The 20,796-nt window shown below is 39.1% G+C and overlaps 2 protein-coding genes across 3 annotated transcripts in view; one reads left to right on the top strand and one right to left on the bottom strand.

Annotated features, from left to right (window-relative positions):
• Positions 1-20,796, top strand: part of mcph1 (microcephalin 1) — a 50,343-nt gene that overhangs the window by 18,107 nt on the left and 11,440 nt on the right. The gene's annotated exons all lie outside the window — the stretch shown is intronic.
• angpt2a (angiopoietin 2a) lies at positions 845-19,413 on the bottom strand. Its single transcript, XM_012878013.3, has 9 exons — positions 18,905-19,413; positions 13,230-13,385; positions 12,250-12,371; positions 11,904-12,142; positions 9,818-9,945; positions 9,374-9,475; positions 8,524-8,690; positions 5,673-5,803; positions 845-1,950 (listed from the first exon to the last, which is right to left on the bottom strand). Exons 1-9 carry the CDS (start codon positions 19,160-19,162, stop codon positions 1,778-1,780), a joined length of 1,476 nt encoding a protein of 491 aa, XP_012733467.2. The 5' UTR covers positions 19,163-19,413; the 3' UTR covers positions 845-1,777.

The following is a 20,796-nucleotide window of genomic DNA, read 5'->3' as shown; positions in this document are numbered from 1 at the left end:
CTGTTGACATGTGTAGCCAATCAGAAAGCGAGGTGAGGGGAAACCCCGGAAAAAAAAACAGCCCACCTCTATATCATAGTGCAGCAAATGTAGAGCCCCCCGTTATCCACGCTTTTAACCAATGGTTAAATTATTTTAATGGTTTTTTTTTTCTCTGTTAAAATTAATCCACAAACTATCACTGTTGTTTTTCCCTGTCGTCCATGTTTATTTACTCTGGACTCACGTTTAATCCTGAGAGGTTTTGCTAGATTTCCCTTCTGACATCTGAATGATCCTGAGCAAGCACGCCTGCTATATCTACAGTTTTTATCGTTACGTTTGGTGACTCTCAGGCTTTGAAAATTGTCCGACTTTTTAAAATCCTGCGGTGTGAACCAGACTTAAGGCTAAGTACGTGTCTTTACCAGGTGTGTCAATAATTGTGCAGGATTCCGCAGAACACCACCAAGTGAATATTTTGCAGTGTAGTCATAAAAGGTTTGGTGTATAAAAGCATTGTTTTTTTGTTTTTGTTTTTTTAAGCGGTGGCATAAAATCTTTGACAGTTCACCACTGCATGGTCCACTAATCTAGGATCCGCTGAGTCTGAATGAATCTAATATGGAATTCTAAACATGTAATTTTTAAATAGGTAGCAGTTCTACATTGCAACTTCAAAATATAAATCTAGTCTCCTGTCAACCCAATTTTTTATCTATCATGAAAATGTTTATAGGAAGTAGATACAGATGAAATATTAACAAAGTTACATTACTTTTTAGTTAAAAAGAAACTATTTCTGTTAATCATTTTCAAATGCTAAGTTAGACAGGTTTATTAATAGAAAGGACGATGACACAGATTTCGATCAATTTAAGTTTATTGTGTATGTTGCACTTGAGAAAACCAAGAAAATATTTCACTTGACAACTTAGACAATTTTCCAGAAGTGTGAAGCAGTTTAGAGTTATGAACTTGGTCTGTGTGTCGGCTAACACAAAGCAAGCTTAAGTCTGGTCTAGTTCACGGTGTTCAGCTTAAGTAATGAAAAGGCTTCTAAAACTAATTAATGAAAATAAACTACACTTGCCATCTTTATCACAATTTCAGCTCCTTCAAGACAAAAATAATTCACAAAATACCGTTCTAATGCAAAAGCATTGTCATGTATGGAAATGTCTGGAGCTATGGCAGAATATATTAAAATACATTTGCTTGAGTTTGTTTGCATAGACATAGTCAAAAAAAATAAACTCAAACTCTAACACTTAGTTTAATATGTAATAGACTTAAATACCATCCCTAATATGGACATATAAATTAAACAACAAATGTACATACATTCTGTTAAAAACAACAATGGATCTGTAGAAAAACATTCTTGTGGATTTAACATTTAATGTGTAAAAACATCTGTAATGCATAAAAGAAAAACCTTTGAGCCAGTTATTAATCTGCGTCTTGTACCATGGTCTATACAATTTCATCAGCTGATATTCTAATCACAGTTGGGCAAATACTTAAATTGTGCTAAAGGATAACTTATATATTTATGTTTCTCACTTTTACGCTGGCTTCTCGTTTCCTCTCAATAGAATATAACTGCTAGGCCTAAGGTATATCTGCATTTCTATGTGCACAAACCCTTGAGATCAAACCTATAAAGACATAAATAAGGACAAATTTAATCAGAAACACATTTATGAAGTGCTTTGGCTTCCTCTGGAACCTTGATTTTTGGTACAGGTGTTTTCTGGGCAGCTTATCTGTCTCGCTTCCCTTAATGAACGTGGGCTCAAAGCAAGGCTGAGAAGTCTGTCGGTCTGATCATCATGGTAGTTGACTTCAGCGAGTATCCCGAGCCTTTCCAGTAGTACCATTTGATTCCATTGAAGCGGTTGGAGTTCTGGCCATTCTGGTAATACATCCCGTTCAAATTGGATGGGCCGCAGGCATCGAACCACCAGCCTGGAACATCAAAAATGCATTAATAGCAACACGTACACGTCTGAACGGGAAACATGGCTTCCCTTTTTAACAAATAAGTGTCCCTTTAGTCACTACTGTGATTAAAGCTATACTTGGTAATTCTGTCCAGAAACGCTTTTCGTTATACTGGGTGAAATGGTCCTTTCATCCTGACAGCAGTCAATACATTAGGTATTCAGAAAAAGGAGGTTAACAAATTACCGTGGATCTCTGTGTAAAAACTCTGACCAATCACTGCCGTTTGCACCAAAGGGCAGTGATTGGTCAGAAGATTGGTTCTACCTTAACCCCATCTCTCCCTCAAGTTCCGGGGTTATCACCTTATCTATTGGTTGTCCCACATGCCAATCATTGTGATGCGCTGGTGGAGATTCTCAGTCATCCAGGTCATGGTCATTCCAAAAAAAGTAAATAACAAAGCAACTGGACTTGTTTTCCGTAGTTGAAGACGTTTCGCTTCCTCTCCAGGAAGCTTTCTTCAAAAAGTCTGGTGTAATGTGGAGTAACAAGCTTTATACTGCTGCCTAACAAAGGCCTTGTAATGGCTTAGATAACATGCAAATTCAACCGAAACAGGTCCACCCCTTAGTAATGGGCGGTCATTAACGTCATTAAGGCAGCAGATTGAACCGAAACTGGTCCACTCCTCTGTAACGAGGAGTACTTAGGGTTGGTATTGGCCTGGCTTAAAGGAACAATGTTTTGATCACCCTCATATGGGTGTTAGCTTAGCCGTTAGTTGTTCATTGTAGCTCCACTGCTCTCACTGAATACTTTGAATATAGCAAGAAGCGAACCGTGTTCTAGTTTATGAGAAGAGGAAGGCCTCAGTAGAAAGAAATAAGACCAGAGTGGATTTGGGAGTTTTTTTTAAAGTCGATTCCCCCGAGGAGAGGAATAGCAAGGTAAGATGTTGCTCATTTATTCAAAAAGGGACTTGGGGAAACTTCCGGAAATATTGCGGACTCTACCTTTAAATGAGTATATGACTATCTCGGTTTCTTTATTTCGTATAAAAACATACTTGGTATGTTTTTATATGAAATATACGTTTATACGTTGGTACTAAAGGCCAAAGCTAGCAGTCAAGTCCAAAGCAAACTTATCTTAAAATGCCTCCCATCTCTGAAGTGCCTCAGCGGTTTTTGCTGGCGCCAATTTTTGAACCATCTAAACTAGGGGTACCCAAGCACAGTTCCTGAGAGCCACCATCCTGCAGCTTTCAGTTGCGTCCCTTCTCCAACACACTTGAACCAAATGAAAGGCCCGTTAGCAGGCCTTTGCAGAGCTGAATGACGGTATACTGACGAGGAAATTCAACCATTTTATTCAGGTATGTTGGACAAGAGCTGCAGGATAGTAGCACACGATAGCTGGACTTGGGCACCCTTCTTCTAAAATGTTCCATTGTGGCCTTACTTAAACAAACGTTTAGTATTATTTACACAGGAGATCGAAAGGAGGAAGTTGCACCCGGTGCACCACCAATGATATTGCTGTGTGAAACTACTTGCAATGGAAAATAAAGTGTCATCTAAAAAAGTAATTCATCAAACCTTCACTAAAGCTGCTAGAATATTTTGACCTTTTACTCAGCTTTACTTTTATTTAAGACAGTTACTATGTATGTAAATGTAAAATAAGCGGCCAAAGCCCAAATGTGGCAGCAGTTAAACAACAACTTTGCCTTCGCACAAAGTGCTCCACTGTTTAGTAATTGGAGTTGTTTTGAGATTCTGGGAGCAATTTATAGTACTTTATACTAATTAAGTCTGTGTTAAAAAAAAAAAAATCAAATTCTGAATCGGTTCTCATACTAATTCCAAAAACTCGATTAGTGTAACCAAAGATCGATTTAAAAAAAAAATTTAAAAAAAATTCCACTGTGAATTTCTGGCTCACACTCCTGGAAATGCATTTTTAATGTCATATTTTTAATAATGCTCTAGGATAGTGTCCAAATAGCAGCTGTAGATATGTCTGGTCTCCGCTGTTTTCTACCCTGGATCTGTTTGGGCACAACATGTTTGTGAAAGCAATTGTCTTAACATTGAGAGAGAGGGTTTGGTCCTTCCAGCCACCATTAACTACTGTTAATTTATTATATTAGATGTTGAATTTTAATATAATACTAGTATCAATGTCTTGCATTACTACACAGTTATCTAATTCGGGTAACGAATGTTTTTAATACCACCAATTCAACTTTAGATCGGATTGAAAAGAATCTATTCTCAATCTTGAGAACCACACTCGAGTCGATTGTTGAAATTTAAATCGATATCCAGCCCCAATACTAACATGCCAAGAGATTTATCCAAACCTGATAAGAAATTTACTGCTTATAAACTATTAGAATTTGAGAAGTTTTATTCTCTGTCTTACTTTAAAAAAAAAAAAAACCCTGATGAATGAAAAACAATTTGCGTCGGTGACGAGCAAAGCCAGCCATTTATATTAGAAAGTAAGACTTGGAGCGTTGTCAGAAAACAAACATGTAGGGCAATTAATGCCAGATACAAGCTCCAAATTTACAGACCGATGAATAAAAATCCAGTTAATTTGTAGTTGCTCAGATACCAGTTTACTTCATACTAAACGTTGTTGTTGTTTTCTGGTACAGCTTTAACGGTAAAGAAAGCAATTGATTTAGTAGTCAGAGCTTTACTCTAAACTGTATTGAGATTAGGTTATTTATATGTTTAAAAGATCATTCAATCACTTAATCATGGAACCTAGCTTTAATAAAAAAATTATTTATTTATTCTTTTATTTAGTTTCCAAGTATTATTGTCACTGCAGCTTGATCACTGATAGCTCAGCAGCGGTCTGGTAATATTAGGCATGTAGGGGTTGATTATTAAATACTTACTGATAATAATGAGGCGCATTCTACTTAATTATATCCCTATTAAATTCATCCCAGCACTTCTTTTTCATCAGGCGTTTATCAGACCAAAATCATTACAGGGTATTTCTGCAGCTCAAGCTGATGAGGCCTGCGTTGACATTTCTATTGACAGTTTCAGAGAATATTCTTTTTTCTCTCTCTCTCCAGAACAACTGGTACGTGTCTGTTTCTAATGTGCATTAGTGACTGTATTTGAGAGCAGAGTCTCCTGTTTAAAAAAAGTGAAGTCGTTCTTTAATGCTGTAGTTATTGGACTAATTGACAGTATGACATTGGGAGGTGGATCTACCCAGTTCACATTTACATACAAATTTGATACATACATACAACTTTTTGCCTTTTTTTTTTAATCACTCTGAACTTGTCTTTGCAGACCCGGGTTCAGATAAAGACAAACGTCTAGCAGTCGAGCCAGTTTCAGGGGGATTGTTAAGGACTTTTTTAGCTACCAGAGGAGTGAGGGAAAAGCTCTGTTCCCAGGCTGTTAATGTCAACTATTGTCAGTGTTGAATTCCCCAATGAGCAGATCAGTGATTAAGTCTGAGCTAATTGTGCTCTTTGACACAGCCACAAAAGTACACCGGCCCTTAAAACGTCCTTGAAGACTTTGGGGCTAGTGCCAGGATTTGTGTTAGTGGGATTGTTTTCATATCAAGAAGCTAACCCTGCTTAACAAACATGTTATGTATATATATATATATATATATATATATATATATATATATATATATATATATGGTTGCAGAATCAATCAGTCACATAAAGTGTTTACAAAAAATGTGTTTCTCACCTCCTGTTGTCAGTTGTGAACACTTGCAAACACATTTGTCATTGTCTGCATCCTTTGTACTAAAATCACTTCCTGGCTGCCCAATGCTGCTTATTTTGCCTGCTGTTCCACTGTAGCCTTTAAGGTGTATCCTGTAGAAAGGAGAAGAAAAAAAAATCAAGGAAAAGGAGGAGGAAGTCTGTGATTACCGTTCCTCAAAAGGCAAGACTTTGTCCATGTATAGTTTTTTTTTTTTTCTCTCAAAATTGGTTGGGTTTAAAGGATGAAATCCTGCTATCAGTTTTTAATCTCTTCCTTATGTACTTGTTTGGTTTGTTTTTTTCCTTGACATTTCTTAAGCACTCTTTATGAAAAGGGTTCTTTATTCATTTTTTGTGCAATTCATTCTTTGAACCACGAGGTTTAAAAGTAGCATAAAAAACAACGGAAAGCTTGTCTGTTAATTTCAAAGGGAGAATCTACTTTCTCCCAGCCCACATGAACGTTTTGTTATTGCCAAATATTCAGACTGAATGTCAATAAATGACATTTTATGCGTTTCCTATTTTTCAAACTCTGACCAGCTTTATGAGACTTTCTTTGGGCTGATGCCAGTACGTCAGTGTGGGGAATCACGATGACATGTTTTGCCTTTGAGCTGTAGGTCAGCGTTTACAGTTTTCTGCATTTATTTTAGGACTTGATTGGGTGAAATTTTAAATGATCGTTCATAAAACTTGTTAGGCATAGGATGGTGAGTAAATGTGCCCTGGTTGTATGGCATCATGGGATTTGCATGAAAACCTTAAATAAAAATGAAAAATGTGTTTCCATTTTCTTTATTGAAAAATTATTCACTAAAACAATAAACCAGACTGACAACTGATTGCGGTTGTCATTATAATTTAACTGTGTGCAATTTTGCAATCACAAAGGACTGCTTGGCTGCAATATTGCGTAGGCTATAATATGATCTGGTGCCGCGCCATTAGATTTTGACTTTCCACTGAAGTATTTGGACACTTGAATTGACTTTCGACAGACAACGGAAAGGTCTGGGAGAGCTGCAAAGATAGGAAGAAAGTGAGGAAGATGGGGGATTAACTGTAAAAGATATCACAGTATTGAAAAAGTGATATCGTAGTGCAGCGGTGTCCAGAGTCAGTCCTCCAGGCTCACTGTCCTGCATGTTGCAGATGTTGTCCTCGCTCAGCACAGCTGAAACTAACGAGTGCCTAATTAGTAGGCCTCTGCAGACCTTGATGACAGGCCGGGAAGGTAAATCATTCATTTGAATCAGATGTGTTGGAGCAGGGACAGATCTAAGACAAGCAGGAGACAGGCCCTCGGGGACTGCAGTTGGATATGCCTGTCGTAGTGCCATGTTTTTCTAATATTGTGCAGCTTTAGTATTAAAATAGCATGTATTTATTTCTTTTTTGATACACAGAGTAAGCAAAAATGTTGGTAGAAGTTTGATTATCGTGCATAATAATTTACGTTCTTGTCATTCTGCTCTTTATAGAGTAACTGAGAATGTTTAGTCAGGCTATCTGCACATGTAGCCAACCTGCAGTAGATCATTTAACATACGTGCCGCTCGTTGTTTGTCAGCTGTGATATTAAAACAATGTTGCCTTAATGGGAGGAAAGGCTAGGGCTCCTTTTGTTTCCAGACTCTTTTACATAATCAGGAATAAGGCTGTGTTCACACTGCAGGGAAATGTGACCCAGATCCAATCTTTTTGCCCAAATGCGACCCATATCCGTCTTGTTTTCATGGACATGTGAACGTCCCAGGTCCGATCTTTTTACGCCCAAAAAATCCGATTTGTGCCACTTCCATATGTGGTGCTAATTTGGATATGTATTTTATCTTTTTCATAGCGTCCAGTCTGAACGGTCATGTCGCGTCTTTTTCATCACTGTCTTGGATCTCACTACACATCCACACAAAACGCTCCACAAAAGACCATTGGTAATGGCCGTGCTGCTTTCTTCTTACCTTTTTTGTCTTGCTGTGATGTGGTCCTAATATTGTCGGCTCCCATTACGCAACAGCTTTCTCATAATAATGAGAGATGCCAGCCGGTATCCGCAGTTCTTTTATTTAATTATTTTTTTTTTTAAACAAAACTTTATGTAACGCTTGTAGAAACAATTACATTTGTAAACAGTGCGCTGCTGTATGATGTCTCCTACTGTTATCTTCGCATGCGGGTCACTTTGCGGCCTTGAACCGTTCAGAGGAATGATGACGGTCACATTCGATAGTAGTTTAAACAGCCACCTCCAAAAAAATCAGTTTTCAGTTAAAAAAAAATAGAACTGAGCATCAAGACCTTCAGTGTGAACGTAGCCTAAGTCTAGACAAAAGAATTTTACTTTTTGGGGGGAAGTGAAAAATGTATCTGGCTTTTTTTATTACAGCCTCTCTGAGTCTTCGTCTATCAAGTCATTAAAAGATCTTTAACCCATAGGACTACTTGAGATTGTCATGTGTGAACTTGATTTCCATGTTGCTCGAGATGGCACAAATTTTACATTTTACATGGCACAATCTACCTTTGGTGAAATTTTGAAATTATGTCTGAATATTGACAAAGAAAGTAATTTCTTCAGAATAATTGCAAAGCATCAGCTTTTATGCTGCGCTTCTATCTCGCTCTTTGATCATGAATTGTCCTCAGGATTTAGTGTTTTTATAGTAATTGTCTTCAGATGACACACTTCAAAAGCGCTGTTGTCAGACTACACGTAGACTTCTGTGTCACGGTAAAGAGCTTCATGACCTTTCATTATTTTTGCTTGCAGCTAAACTTAATCAACATTGTATTAGTAAAAAAATCTTTGCCAAGCTGCCAGAACGAACCTGTAATTTTGTGCTTCGCCGTCAAGAGAGAATTGATCATATTGAGAGAAAGCAGCGTTTCCTTCCCAGTCGCTCAGCTGGATCCTTAGCTTGTAGGTTTGTTGATTTGTCAGTGTAGAGACAAATTCATTTCCCAGCCAGTATTCACCTGCAGGTTCTCCAAATCCCTGAAAAACGCACAAAAGAAATGTAATCAAAAAGTGTGAAAGCGCTGCAAAACGACGGCATTGTTTCATTTTTTTTCTTCTTTCTTCTTTAAATAAAACCATCAAAGTTTTTCAGTCGTTTCCAATGAGACAAACCCACTCCCCCTTCCCACCCCCAACATGTTTCATCAAAACATAGGCACTGATCTTCTCCGTCTACGCAAGCTTTCAGGGTCAGAATAAATGAGCAGGGTTTTTATAATGACTGCATTTAGGGGCTATAGATCTTTTCAGCATCTTGTTGGCCCATTTCTATCCCATTTAGAGTCATCAGTACTAGACGCCGTGTCTCAGAGATCATTCACTCTCTTTGATGATGGCATGTCATAAAGCACAGTTTTAGATGTGCTGACTGAAATAATAAATACACCGTGGTTAAGTCAGTTCCTTTAATGATGGCAAATGGCTGATGTTGTTATGACTTCCAATTCCAGGGAGCCTGCGCTTCTACTTTCACGCACAGCTTGGTTCTTCTTTTTAAAACGGTGTTCAGGAATCACCTCTGGCTGTGCAGACTAAACCAACTCAGGAAAATGGTCAGGGTCCCAGACTAAGTCGTGCCACCGGCATGTAAATTTAGAGTGAAAACAGTAGCCTAGGTTATGTTTTTTCTAAGGAAAGAATTTCTTCTTGATTGCCTCTACCTTTTTGTACTCCTGCCACGTACGGTGAAAGTCAACACGGCCCTCGAAGCGTTTTTGTAGTACCGTCCAGCCGCCTCCTTCTGTCTCCATGTCACAGAAAGCCTTTTCAGACACAAAGGGAGCGAGAAGTGCTGTGATTGAAGGTTCAGCAATGGCACTGAAACTTAAAACGTGATGCTTATTTTTAATGCGATGGTGCCACCTAGTTTGTGTTTAATCAAGACGCTGTTTTGGGAACAGAATTCAAAGGTTTCTAAGGAGATCACAGTTTTAGCTTAAGATTGCATATCATTATGAGAAATCTGGGAACATTATCTACCAGCAGCCAATAGAATAGGTCTATGAATTTTTTTTAGGTATACTTCCATATTTCTTAGGTTTGGTTATACAGTTGTGCATTCTCCGCTCCAAATATATTTAAACAATAAGCTAAAGATACTTTACCTTAACCTCTGTGGTGGTGTTGGGGATTGTGAGAGTGTAGACGCCACTTTTGATGTTTCCTGACTTGTAGATAGCAGCACAGTCCATGTATGTGGTCGGAGTATCTTGCATCATGGCAATTTTGGGCTCTGCAGAACACATACGCTTTGTTATTTTATCAGATTTCTTAATCATTTATTGTCACCAACGGGAAATTTATCTTCACTGGCTGCTCCAATCATTAACAAAAAAACGTACAATACGGTTCAAGGGGAGGGCATGACATGAATGATACGTTTAAGACATTGTTATTAACGTCTTCTGGGGGGTATTAAGAGCTGTGATGGAGGAGGGGACAAAGCTTTTTCCAGTAAGATGTTTTAAAGGATATCTGCCTGAATCAAGGACCAGAGGGGAGGAGTGTGAGATGTGACTGTAGTGGATGATGACAGTTGTGACTAATCAACACGGGCTTTGCGGGTGATAGGAGTGTTAACAAGGACTGGCAGGCTGGAAGTAGAAAGAGCGACTATTTTAGAACATGTACAAGTGCTTTTCAAATTTACATTTTTATTGTTGATAGGAAGCATGGGAAAATAAGTAGCACAAAGCAGGAGTTGATGAAGGGGGATCTCAGTTTATGGATGACTTGGGTTCTCTGCTGACAATGTTTATTTATGTGGCGTAATCATTAAAGTTCAGTTTATTGTCAAAACTGATTCAAAGGTAATCGAAATGACCCACAATACTAATTGGCTGGACATCAATATACAGCATAGGGGAGCAGGTGAAGTGGTATTTTTTAGGGTAATCTAATATGACTTCTTTATTTTAAGTGACATTACGAAGAGTGCTGGTCCGAGAGCAGAGCAACTATGTTGGTGTCTTCTGAATATTTGTAAACCTGGTGATGGGAGAGGGGTTAAGGCAGCCTCGTGATTAACCTGTATCGATGATGATGATTGTGAAATGAGATGTGGTAGAGCCAAATCTGACACCCTGATGTCTGTCACAGCACAGAAAAAGTTGTGTTTGAAGTGGATGAGGGGAAATGAGAATTGGCGAACGTGAAGTTTACTGACTACCAGGTGTATTTGAATTGTGTTAATAGCACAACTGAAATCTGTGAAGTTCACCCAAGCAAAGTGTCCAGGATTGTTAGAGAGGATGTAGAGGAAGATTGGCTCTATATCCAACCCCCCCCCCCCCCTTTTATCCTTTTATGCAAACTGGTAGGAGTCCAGCTGTGGGCCGACGACTGCTGGGATGGCACCCAGTACCAGTTTCTCCAGACAGTTTTCCATTTTGGACCTGAGTGCTATTGGTTGATAATGGTTGAGTTCAGATGGGCGGGGTTTTGTACAATCATGACGTGATTGTAAAGAATTTAGATGCAATGCTTAACATTTCTCACATTATTTTAAAAATATGTAGCTAGCAAACCTATTAATTTCATTAATGCACACATCAGTATCGTTAATGAAACTTTTATCTTGCGTTAAAGAAGTGCTCTCACTAGATGTTGATTGGTCGCTCCTAAATCATCATTATCTTGTTTTTATCAATAAAGTGATCAAGACTGCTAACAAATAATTATGTATTGGGTATTAAAAAAAAAAAACGGAGGCAGCAAAGACGGCAATTTCACACAGTTTTAGGATTCAAACCGCTGTTGCCATTTTCTTCCAATGCGAGTCATTGGGCAAATATTTAGTATATAATATCAGTATGTATGTTCTTTGTATTCAAAGTTGAAATAAAGTGTTTTTCTTTTAACTGAGGGAGTATAAGAAAAAAACTGAATTGGTTTAAACAGCTGCATTTAAAGTTAGTGGTAATATTCTTTAACTACTTTTTTAAATAGATGCCTACCACACCTATTGATATTTCTGCTCAAGATAAGTAAACCGCCTTAAAATAAAATCCCAGTTTCACACAAATCGTTCCACAGATCTTTTGCAGGGGTGCTAATAAATATGGAAATAGCTGTACGTTTTATGGTACATGAGGGAATGTGTGTTGTCTGGGTGAAGGTTTAAAGGCAGATGCTTGTCCTGATTTTAACAGTACCTGTTGGTTAAAGCTCCCACCTGCTTTTTCAACTCACCTCGAACAGAACCAGTAGATAATGTTTGTATGAGGCTGTTCACTGTGTCCAATAACTCCTGCTGTTGGTGGTGTAACACAGAGTTGTTGGAGGAGACTTTGAGCAGCTGCTGCTCCAGTTCCCCGATGATGGCCGTCTGCCTCAGTATTAAGGACTGAAGCTGCTCCTTTTCTTCTTTAAGTGTTTTGAGCTCCACCTGCCTCTGCTGCTCGATCTCAAGCACTTTTTTCTCTAGTAGGCTGAAGAAAAAAAAAACAATTTAAATGGCCACTCTGGCTTTGCTTCAACCGGCAATTTGTTGGCAATGATTTGAATAATAACGTAGCTTTTGATTTCATTTCCTCACCTGTTTTTATCATTCAGTTTGTTGATTTCATTTGTCTGGACAATGAGTTGTTTTTCCAACTTGTTGGTCGACAGGGAGTTTTCAAGAAGCCGGCGCTCAAGTCGAGTTGTATGATGGATTACCTAACACCGAAGTAACAAGGCATATTTTAACACCCTGCAGTATTTCGAGGAAAAATCGAAGTAGACCTCCAGCAACAGAAACAACAGCATATGTCGATCTCTAAACTGAAAGCATGAGGTGTTTCATTGTAATGAAACACTGATATACTGTGAATATAATGTAAACAATAACTCCAGATCAGTGCATGCAACTGTGATAACAGTAATGACGAAAGCACCACATTTAGCTGTGTTATCAAGTTGAACACTCAAGTCCCTGTTTGCACATCTAGATTGAACTAATAAAGATTTGCAAAATGGAAAAGCTGCACAGGAAAGCCGAGCCATATTGCAACGCTCCAGACGTACCTGAACAAGGGCAAACCACAGAAACCCCGCATATTTTCACACTCCAATGTATTGAACTAAACTCTGGGGTTGTTGACCTTGCCACCAATTTCCCAGTTCGGAGGAACTGAACTCAGCAAAACGCTGGTTGTTTACACGGATCCTGGCTGTGTGTCTCCATTGGAGCTGTTGATGTCTTTGAACAGACGGATGTCTGATTGTGACAAACTGATAGACCCCTTTCTCTGGGAATACGAGTGTGCTAATAACAGGAAATGCTGTACAGTTGGCTCACACAGGGTCATTGACGTGCGGCCACAATAATAAACTGACGTCGTCGTGCCTGTTTTTCCTCCATCGCTTATTTTTTAACATGCTGAAGCTATATTTTTCACAGCGGCGTGTCACTGAGAGCACTTGAGTGAATTTTCGCTCGCACAGAACAGGAAGGCTGAACAATCGCATGTTGCTTTGCCTTTTGCATGTTATCGCAATGTGTTTGGGGGAAAAAAACAGATTGTCCAGCCTCACCTGTGCTTCCACATTAGTGAGCTTCCTTGTTTGCTCAGCAGTTTGACTCAGCAGGTTTGCCCCAATTTCAATCATCGTGGCCGTGTGGTTGTGTACGGCTGTCTGCTGGAGCTGAAGCATGTCCCGCTTCAGGCTGTCCTGTATGTGGTTCTCCAACTGCAACACAGATATTTAAAAAAAGCTGTTAACTTGGGATAGTTTGGAAGAATCGTCGAAATGTTCTTACTACACATGATCTACAGTCTTAGCATTCATTCATGTCTTCATCTTTTTTTTCTTTTTTTGTTTGGGGGGGTAAATCAGGGAACAGATGTCATTTGGACTTTTGCAGGCTTGGCATGGGCTGGTTACCACAGTCAGACTACATGTGCATTCAAGAAATTAGAATATTATTCAAAATCCACTGATTTCAGTGACTCAGTTCACAAAGTGAAACGCGTTAATATAGATTAATTACAAACTGATGCTTTTAAAGGCATACTATGCAACATTTTTCAGTTAATGTGTTCCATACCGTTTTGGATGATTAAATGAGTAATTTCAGGTCGAACAAAGGTTTTCTCGGCCGCCCTGGTGGTCTGTGGGGGAAATACCGCACGTGACGTCACCGTCTCAAGAGCAACGCCCCTTTTGCCGCTTAGGTAGGGCATACAGGAGAGAAAGCACGGATAACCCAGCTATTACAAGCGCAACAGAACCAGCGACATGACCGACTTTACAGCCGTTAAACTTTCCCAAGACGATGTCCCAGGCACACGGTTTACTGGTCGCACTGTCGAAGAACACACCAACCTTCAGCTCAAACGATGGCTTGAGGTTCGAGGGCTTAAAAAGACTGGAAAACTGGCCGAGATGATGAACGGTAAGCTTTGTTGTTTTTTTCCTGCGCGGCGATCATGGCAGTGTCGGCCGTTTTTTTTTTTTTTTGTTGTTGTTTGCAATCACCGTCCAGGAATGGGTATATGTTTAATGTTTGTCTCATTTGAAATGTTTTTGAGTAAGCTATCCTGGTAGCAGGCTATCATGTTAGCGCCTGCTACCATGATAGCCTATATGCTGTCATGGTAGCAGGCGCTACTTTATTAACATGTCGGCCACCAAAATACTCTTACCTTGACTTGATGTCGCTGAAATTGGGTCAGGATGTTCTTCGGTTGTGCCCTTTCCTCCAACAAAATGCTTGCTACATATGTACTTGAATTTGGTAACTTTTTCCGGGTTGAACTGTTGTGTAAGCCGACCGCCCCGGTCCCAGCGCACACATTTCTCCTTGGCAGTCTTGAAGAAAACATCCTTCATATGCGGCCGATCAACGTACCTCGAGTCGCTGTTGCACGTTCCATAGCAACAATGTTTAAAAACCATGGTCTTAGATTTGGAAAGTAAAACCTAGGCTAACGCACGTCTCTTTTACAGCAAAACAACGGCGGCTTTCCGGAGTTTGCCCCACTGCGTACCACGTGATGTGACGTCATCGTGACGTTGTGTTTCTAAAAATAGCTCGTGCGCGGTACCCCACAAGAGCTCTCGGCCCGCACCCACAGGCTCAGAAGTCTCGTGCAAGACCGCGAGAGTCGGTCTTGCTTTACGGCGAGAACTCCGTGTTTTTGCCCTGCTATTCACTATATGCATGCGCGAAAGCAACAACAAAGAACCGCGTGTTAACGTCAAATAAACATGCAAGCATATCAAGTTTTATTATTATTATTATTTTATTTTTTATTTATTTATTTATTTTTTAATGTTGGCGAGACGCTACCGCGGCGGTCGCGGCGAGGTGGCCGCCAAGATAGCGCTGCGGGAAGCCTGATGTTCATACTTTCAATGTGTTAGTCATTGTTTGTAGCTACTGCCGTTTTTTTTTTACTTTTCGTTGCGTTCGCCTGTCTGCTAAGCTCAAAACAACCGTGCCTGGCTTGACGGAGAAACCAGAACAGCTGAGCATCTTTATGACAGTGCTCTTTTACTTTCGCCCTCTGGGGGGAGCCTCGCTGGAAAATCAACCCCAGTTGCATAGTATACCTTTAAGCCTTTATTTCTGTTAATTATGAGGATTCTCTGTTTAAAGCAAATGGAATAAAAATAAAACTGGACCTGTGCTGAGACCATCACCTAATAATTTAGGGCAATTCTAACGCGAACAATTGACCATGTCATGTTTTTGGACAGTGGGAGGAAGCTGGGGTACCCAGAGAGAGCCCACGCATGCACAGATAACATGCAAACTCCACGTAGAAAGACCCGATGCCGGGATTCGAAACAAGGATTCTGCTGCTGCAAGGCAACAGTGCTACCAGATGTGCCCCTGTGTTGCCTCTGTATATCACATCAGAACAATAAAAAGCTGTTTTTTACAGAAATGTGGTCTTGATTAAAAAGCATAAAAAACAATGTGTAATACCTGCTTAAAGGTTATTTTCAAAAGGTACTCTTAATCTGACAAACAAGCCTCATCAGAACACATTTTGTAGATCTACTCGTTCAGTACATCAAGAGTTGTCATTCTGTTATAAAAAAATCTAAATCAAATAAAATCCACCCTACTGTTTCTTTAGTTTAAAGCACTTTTGAATAGACACCCTGCCCCTCCCCCGGTTGTTGCTGTCATTTACCCTATCTTAAAGAAAAGATGTTTTTGCTTGTTCTTTCACAAAGGTTTGCAGATGCAGTCTGCATGGCCAGGTGCTCCATTTTATACACCTGTGGCTATAGAAGTGATCATAAGGACCACCTGAATTCAGTGATTTATTTGACTGAAAGCATATTTTTGACAGTATGGTGTACTTTAGCAGCAGTCAGAATAATTGTTTCACACGTTTCAATAAGACAGCAAGACAAAATGGTATTTTATTACAACTTATCATGCCCTAACAAACCACACACCAGCCCATGCCTTTTTCAGGCGCCTACAAAATAGCCATCTTTTAAAAGAATTGCAAGGTGAGTATGTTTTGATTACTAAATTCTGTTAATAAATCTGGATTGTTGTTTTTTTTAACAGAAGAGGATTAAACATTACTACTGACAAATCTTTGAAATACAGCTGATAGGAAAAAAATACATCGATATTCGCAGGATTGGTGGTTGATTGATTTTTACCTGCTTTTGTTTTCTAATATTACTGAAAATTCATAGTTCTGTCAGTGAGCTTCACTTGCTTCATTTTTCTATGGAAGGACGAAACGTTTCAATGCTTTCCTGCAGCCATGATGAAACCAAATTTAAAAAAAAAAAAGTTTAGAATATAAATCAATTAAAGCTGTGACGTAAGCTCCACACATTCCCATATTTGTTCTTATCTACCTTACAGAAAGGCCCGATTTAGACTGAAACTAATCATTAAGTTATTTCCTGCTGTGTGTTCCTGAGCAGCAATCAGGTCACACGACTCGTAAACAGGATGGAAGTGTTGAGTGAGGAGTTACATCCTTCATTACAGTCCAACTGGAAACCAGCGTCAGTAGGACTCTGTCATCAACACCAAGTTCTTATTCCAAGTTTTTATTCTCTTCCTCTCATCAGTGTGTCACCAAAACTTTATCACTGTTGAGAAGAATTTCATCCAAGCGCTTGTGATTTCTTTTTTTTTTCCTTTTTTTTTTTTTCGGACCTGGTTTGTTTATGTACATTCAGATGTGTGGAGCGTTATTATTTTTCAGCTGTGTCCAGGATGTCCGATTGACAGTTTGCGATCTAATCAGTTGTTTACTCCGAGTGCCTGAAAAGCATCAGAGAGGAATGACGGAGTTCCTCAATCACAAGACATGTTGACTTCTTTTGTCTTGGCTGTCATCTGCTGTTGGCGCAATGAATACTCATTGGACAAATTAATTGACTGATTGGTGATGATTTTTTTGTTAGTGTTTTTGCTTTGGACCTGAATTTGTTTGAAGCTATTTGTGCCGCTCTTTCATCCCTCTGTTGATTCATCCATGAGTGCAGTCCAGAAAAGAGGTTTACAACCTCACTGAGCCACTCTACTTAAAGTGAGCCTAATGTATCGTCCATTAATTCATCATTCAGTGCTCTTTACTATCTCATTGAGCCCCAGGGTCTTATGGGGCTGAAACAGTTGCCCTGTTTTCTATCCAATAAAAACAACTTGCATATCAGATTTTATATTATGCTCCACTATGTCTACTGTCAGTCTCACAGAGCGTTCTTGCTTATCAACTGTGTTAATAAGATGGCGTTCTACATTATTTTGAATTAGAAAGAGTTTGCATCGACTAACATCTGATTCTGAACAGCTTGTAATTTTAAATCTGATATTACCAGGACACAAATATATTTTCCTTATAACCATTATCCTTTAAACGGGCTTACACATCAGACCAGTTAATGTCATTCTGAAGTAAGATACAATGTTGGATGTAGTTAGGAGTGGCCATCTGCGTAAAGTTCAGAAGCTATTCGACACATGGTGGATTTTTAATTATCTTTATTTGGAAAATAGGACATTTGATACAGTAATGCATTGTAAAATGCAGCCAGTAAATTATAAACCTGCACAATGGTGCTCCAAATTTTGGCATAATGTTCTCACCTCATTATAGTTTTGATATCTTATTCTTTGTCATGTGCAGTAGGAATAGGGGATTGAATCATTGAATCAGTTGTTGTAATTTATTGTGATAATGATGAACTCTAATTGATGATGTTTGCAACTTGCAAGTATGATTATGATTATCACTCCTGATGTTTTGACTAATTTCCCACCATCTGTCTCATGACATCACATTTAAATATCACTACATTTGATCTTGAGATTGAGTGCAATTATTGTGTGCAGTTTAGCGGTACAATTGCACTATTCAACGTCACTGGTGCATTTGGTAATGGGAAAAGTTTTATTTGTGTCTGTGGGGCGTTAGTCGAATGCAATGAGAGATGCATAGCCAACAAGTCTTTCATTGCATTTGCAAGAAATACCACTAAATATTGGAGTATAATTAAAGTCCATAATTCCCATCACTAATGTGCATATTTGTTACTTGGAGAGATATCCATACTCCTATACCTGCACAGATGTGAACATAGTAAGTAATCTGTTACACATACAGCAAGGTTTTGTGGACACATTATCAATCCACAGCCGTCTTCTTAGAAACGGTGTTCTTTGACATATGTACCCTGTAGGTGCACAAGAGGTGCTGTTAGATCTTGCTTTGACATGCCAGGGAACACTTGAGTTTGTGTGAGCGAGTTGGGCTGTCCATTGGTTCTCATGGGATGAACCAAAACTAATTTTATGCAAGATTGTTTATATGTTTCTGGCTCATTTTGTTTCTTTCTAGCCATCAATCTCACTCTTAAAAAAAAAAGAGGACCTAAAGTGAATTATCTTTTCAAGAAATACCTCAGTAGACAGAAGAAGGAATACCTCATGCATATAGGCACCTGTGCTGGATCTTTGTGCCTCTTCCAAGCTTTTTTGTTCTCCTCACTTTACAAAGGAAATGGTTCACAATGAATAAGAATTTTTTAGGCTTTCATTAACTATTTAGCACGTTGAGACAAAAAATGTTGGACTGCCATTATAAATGTTACCTCTCACTCATTTTCAAAATCACATTGTCAATCAAACAGCATTGCCGTTTCTTGAAAAAATACACACAAGTCACCTTTTTTTCCCTTGAAATTCCTGAATAGGTGGATATTATGAACAGGGTTACCTTAAGCAGCCACTGCGTGTTGTTCTCCATTCCCATCTCCAGTTGTTCCAGTCTCTGAACCGACTCATCGTCCATAGGTCCATCCTTCTGATCCGGGTAGTTGTAGGTGCTTTGGCAGTTTTCTTGCTCAGGCAGCAGAAAAGTGTAGCTACACGGGCCGTTTTGGATCTGATACTGTCTCTTGCCAAAAACACCGTATTGGGATCCCAGCCCAAAGCAGAAACCTATAATGAGTAAATCCACATGTAGCATCTTCATTATTCTTTGCTCAAAAGATAAGCGATGGATTCTCAGTGTTTTTTAGTATTCTCTTATAGGAGGTCTTTCCCTAGCTGCATCCAAGTGTAAAAAGCTTTCTGGAGTTTCTGCAGACTCCTTTTTAAACCTCTCTTTGGTAGGTGGAGAGAAAGCAATCAGGAATTTGAGGTAGCGTGTCCTTAGGTCAGTGGTGCTGGACTGCATGTGCTCGCCTTTCATCAGTCCCCAACCACTTGCTAAAGTGGTCTAAACACTAACTGTGAGCTGACCACTCCCCCCCCCTTTACTGTGACCAGTCACTGTGAAGAGATGTGAAGTGTAGATTCCTTTCAGTACTCACTAAGCAACACACAGAAGGAGATGCACAAACGACACATCCTCCACCATATCCTCTACAGATCACACGTGTTGTTTTCAGGATGCCGCTATCCACATCCAGCACACTCTTTGATGGCAAAAGTGTCTTCCATTCATTGAACATTGTTTCCCGGCTTACAACACGCATACCAGACGCTTGAATGGGAGATTCAACGGAAGGGCTTTTTTTTTTCTCTCCTCCCCTTATTTCTTCCTTTGTCCTTTTAAAAGATTGCATCTGTTTTATCATGAGCATCTAGTCTGTTTAATTATGAGTGTAAACAACCAAAGCTGACCAAAGTGCACAGTTGAACTAAAACAAGTAAATAACACAAAATGAGATTCAATCAAATAGATTGAAAAAATTAATTACCAAAAAAAAAAAATCATAAAATAGACTATGGGCATTTCATATATACCATATATTCAATCTAAATTTTCATACACAAATGGAATCAAAAAGTAAAGTAAAAACATGAGTTTTATGTAGCAATTCAATTCTGTGGAGGCTGAGCAAACTTTACATTAATCCGTAATGTATTCTATCGTTTTTGTAACTGCGAAAAACCGATCACCTCCATTTTACTTTTTTAACTGGACCTGGTTGGTGACTGGAGCCTCTTTACTTATGCAGATGAGATTTAACAATTTAGAAACCAGTGATCATTTAGACTCGAGGCTGTTGAACCTCGACCTGGCCAGCCAGGTTGATAATCTGTGGCACTCTACGTTCTGCACATTATCAATATGGGATTGCTCCTATTGATTGCATTTGGGGAGAGGAGGACTCTCCAAGCTGATTGGAGCGAAGCAACACCTAGTACCCGCCTACCTACTGACCTTAATGTAAAACATTAAGGTCAGTAGGTAGACCTGGATATCCTTCCCAACACAGGGAGAGGAGAAATTATATTTCCCGAAAATGTATTCAAGATGCCAGCCAGATATATACAATGAAGAGCAGAGGACCAAAGATGGACCACTGAGGAACCCCACAAGTAAGCGGGAGCTGAAGAAGAAGAATCACCTAATTTAAAGGCTCTGGTCTAGAATGGTTTAATTATTGTGGACAAAACCCTGTTTTCACCTAATATGGTTAAATCAGTCCAGAGCTGAACTTTTAATGTAAAATACATGTTGAAGTTGTGAAAATTAAATATTTTGACCATAGTACCAAATGCTTCAGAGAAATCTACAAGCAACAAAATGAAAGAGTTGGAGTTTTGCCAAACAGTTTTTAGCCTGTAGACCCTATTAGATCTAGATTTTAAACTGTA

The sequence above is a fragment of the Fundulus heteroclitus genome, chromosome 22 (genome assembly GCF_011125445.2).
Source record: "Fundulus heteroclitus isolate FHET01 chromosome 22, MU-UCD_Fhet_4.1, whole genome shotgun sequence".
Lineage (NCBI taxonomy): Eukaryota > Metazoa > Chordata > Actinopteri > Cyprinodontiformes > Fundulidae > Fundulus > Fundulus heteroclitus.
The sequence above is the reverse complement of the archived record's forward strand: the minus strand, read 5'-3'. Positions and strand labels throughout refer to the sequence as shown.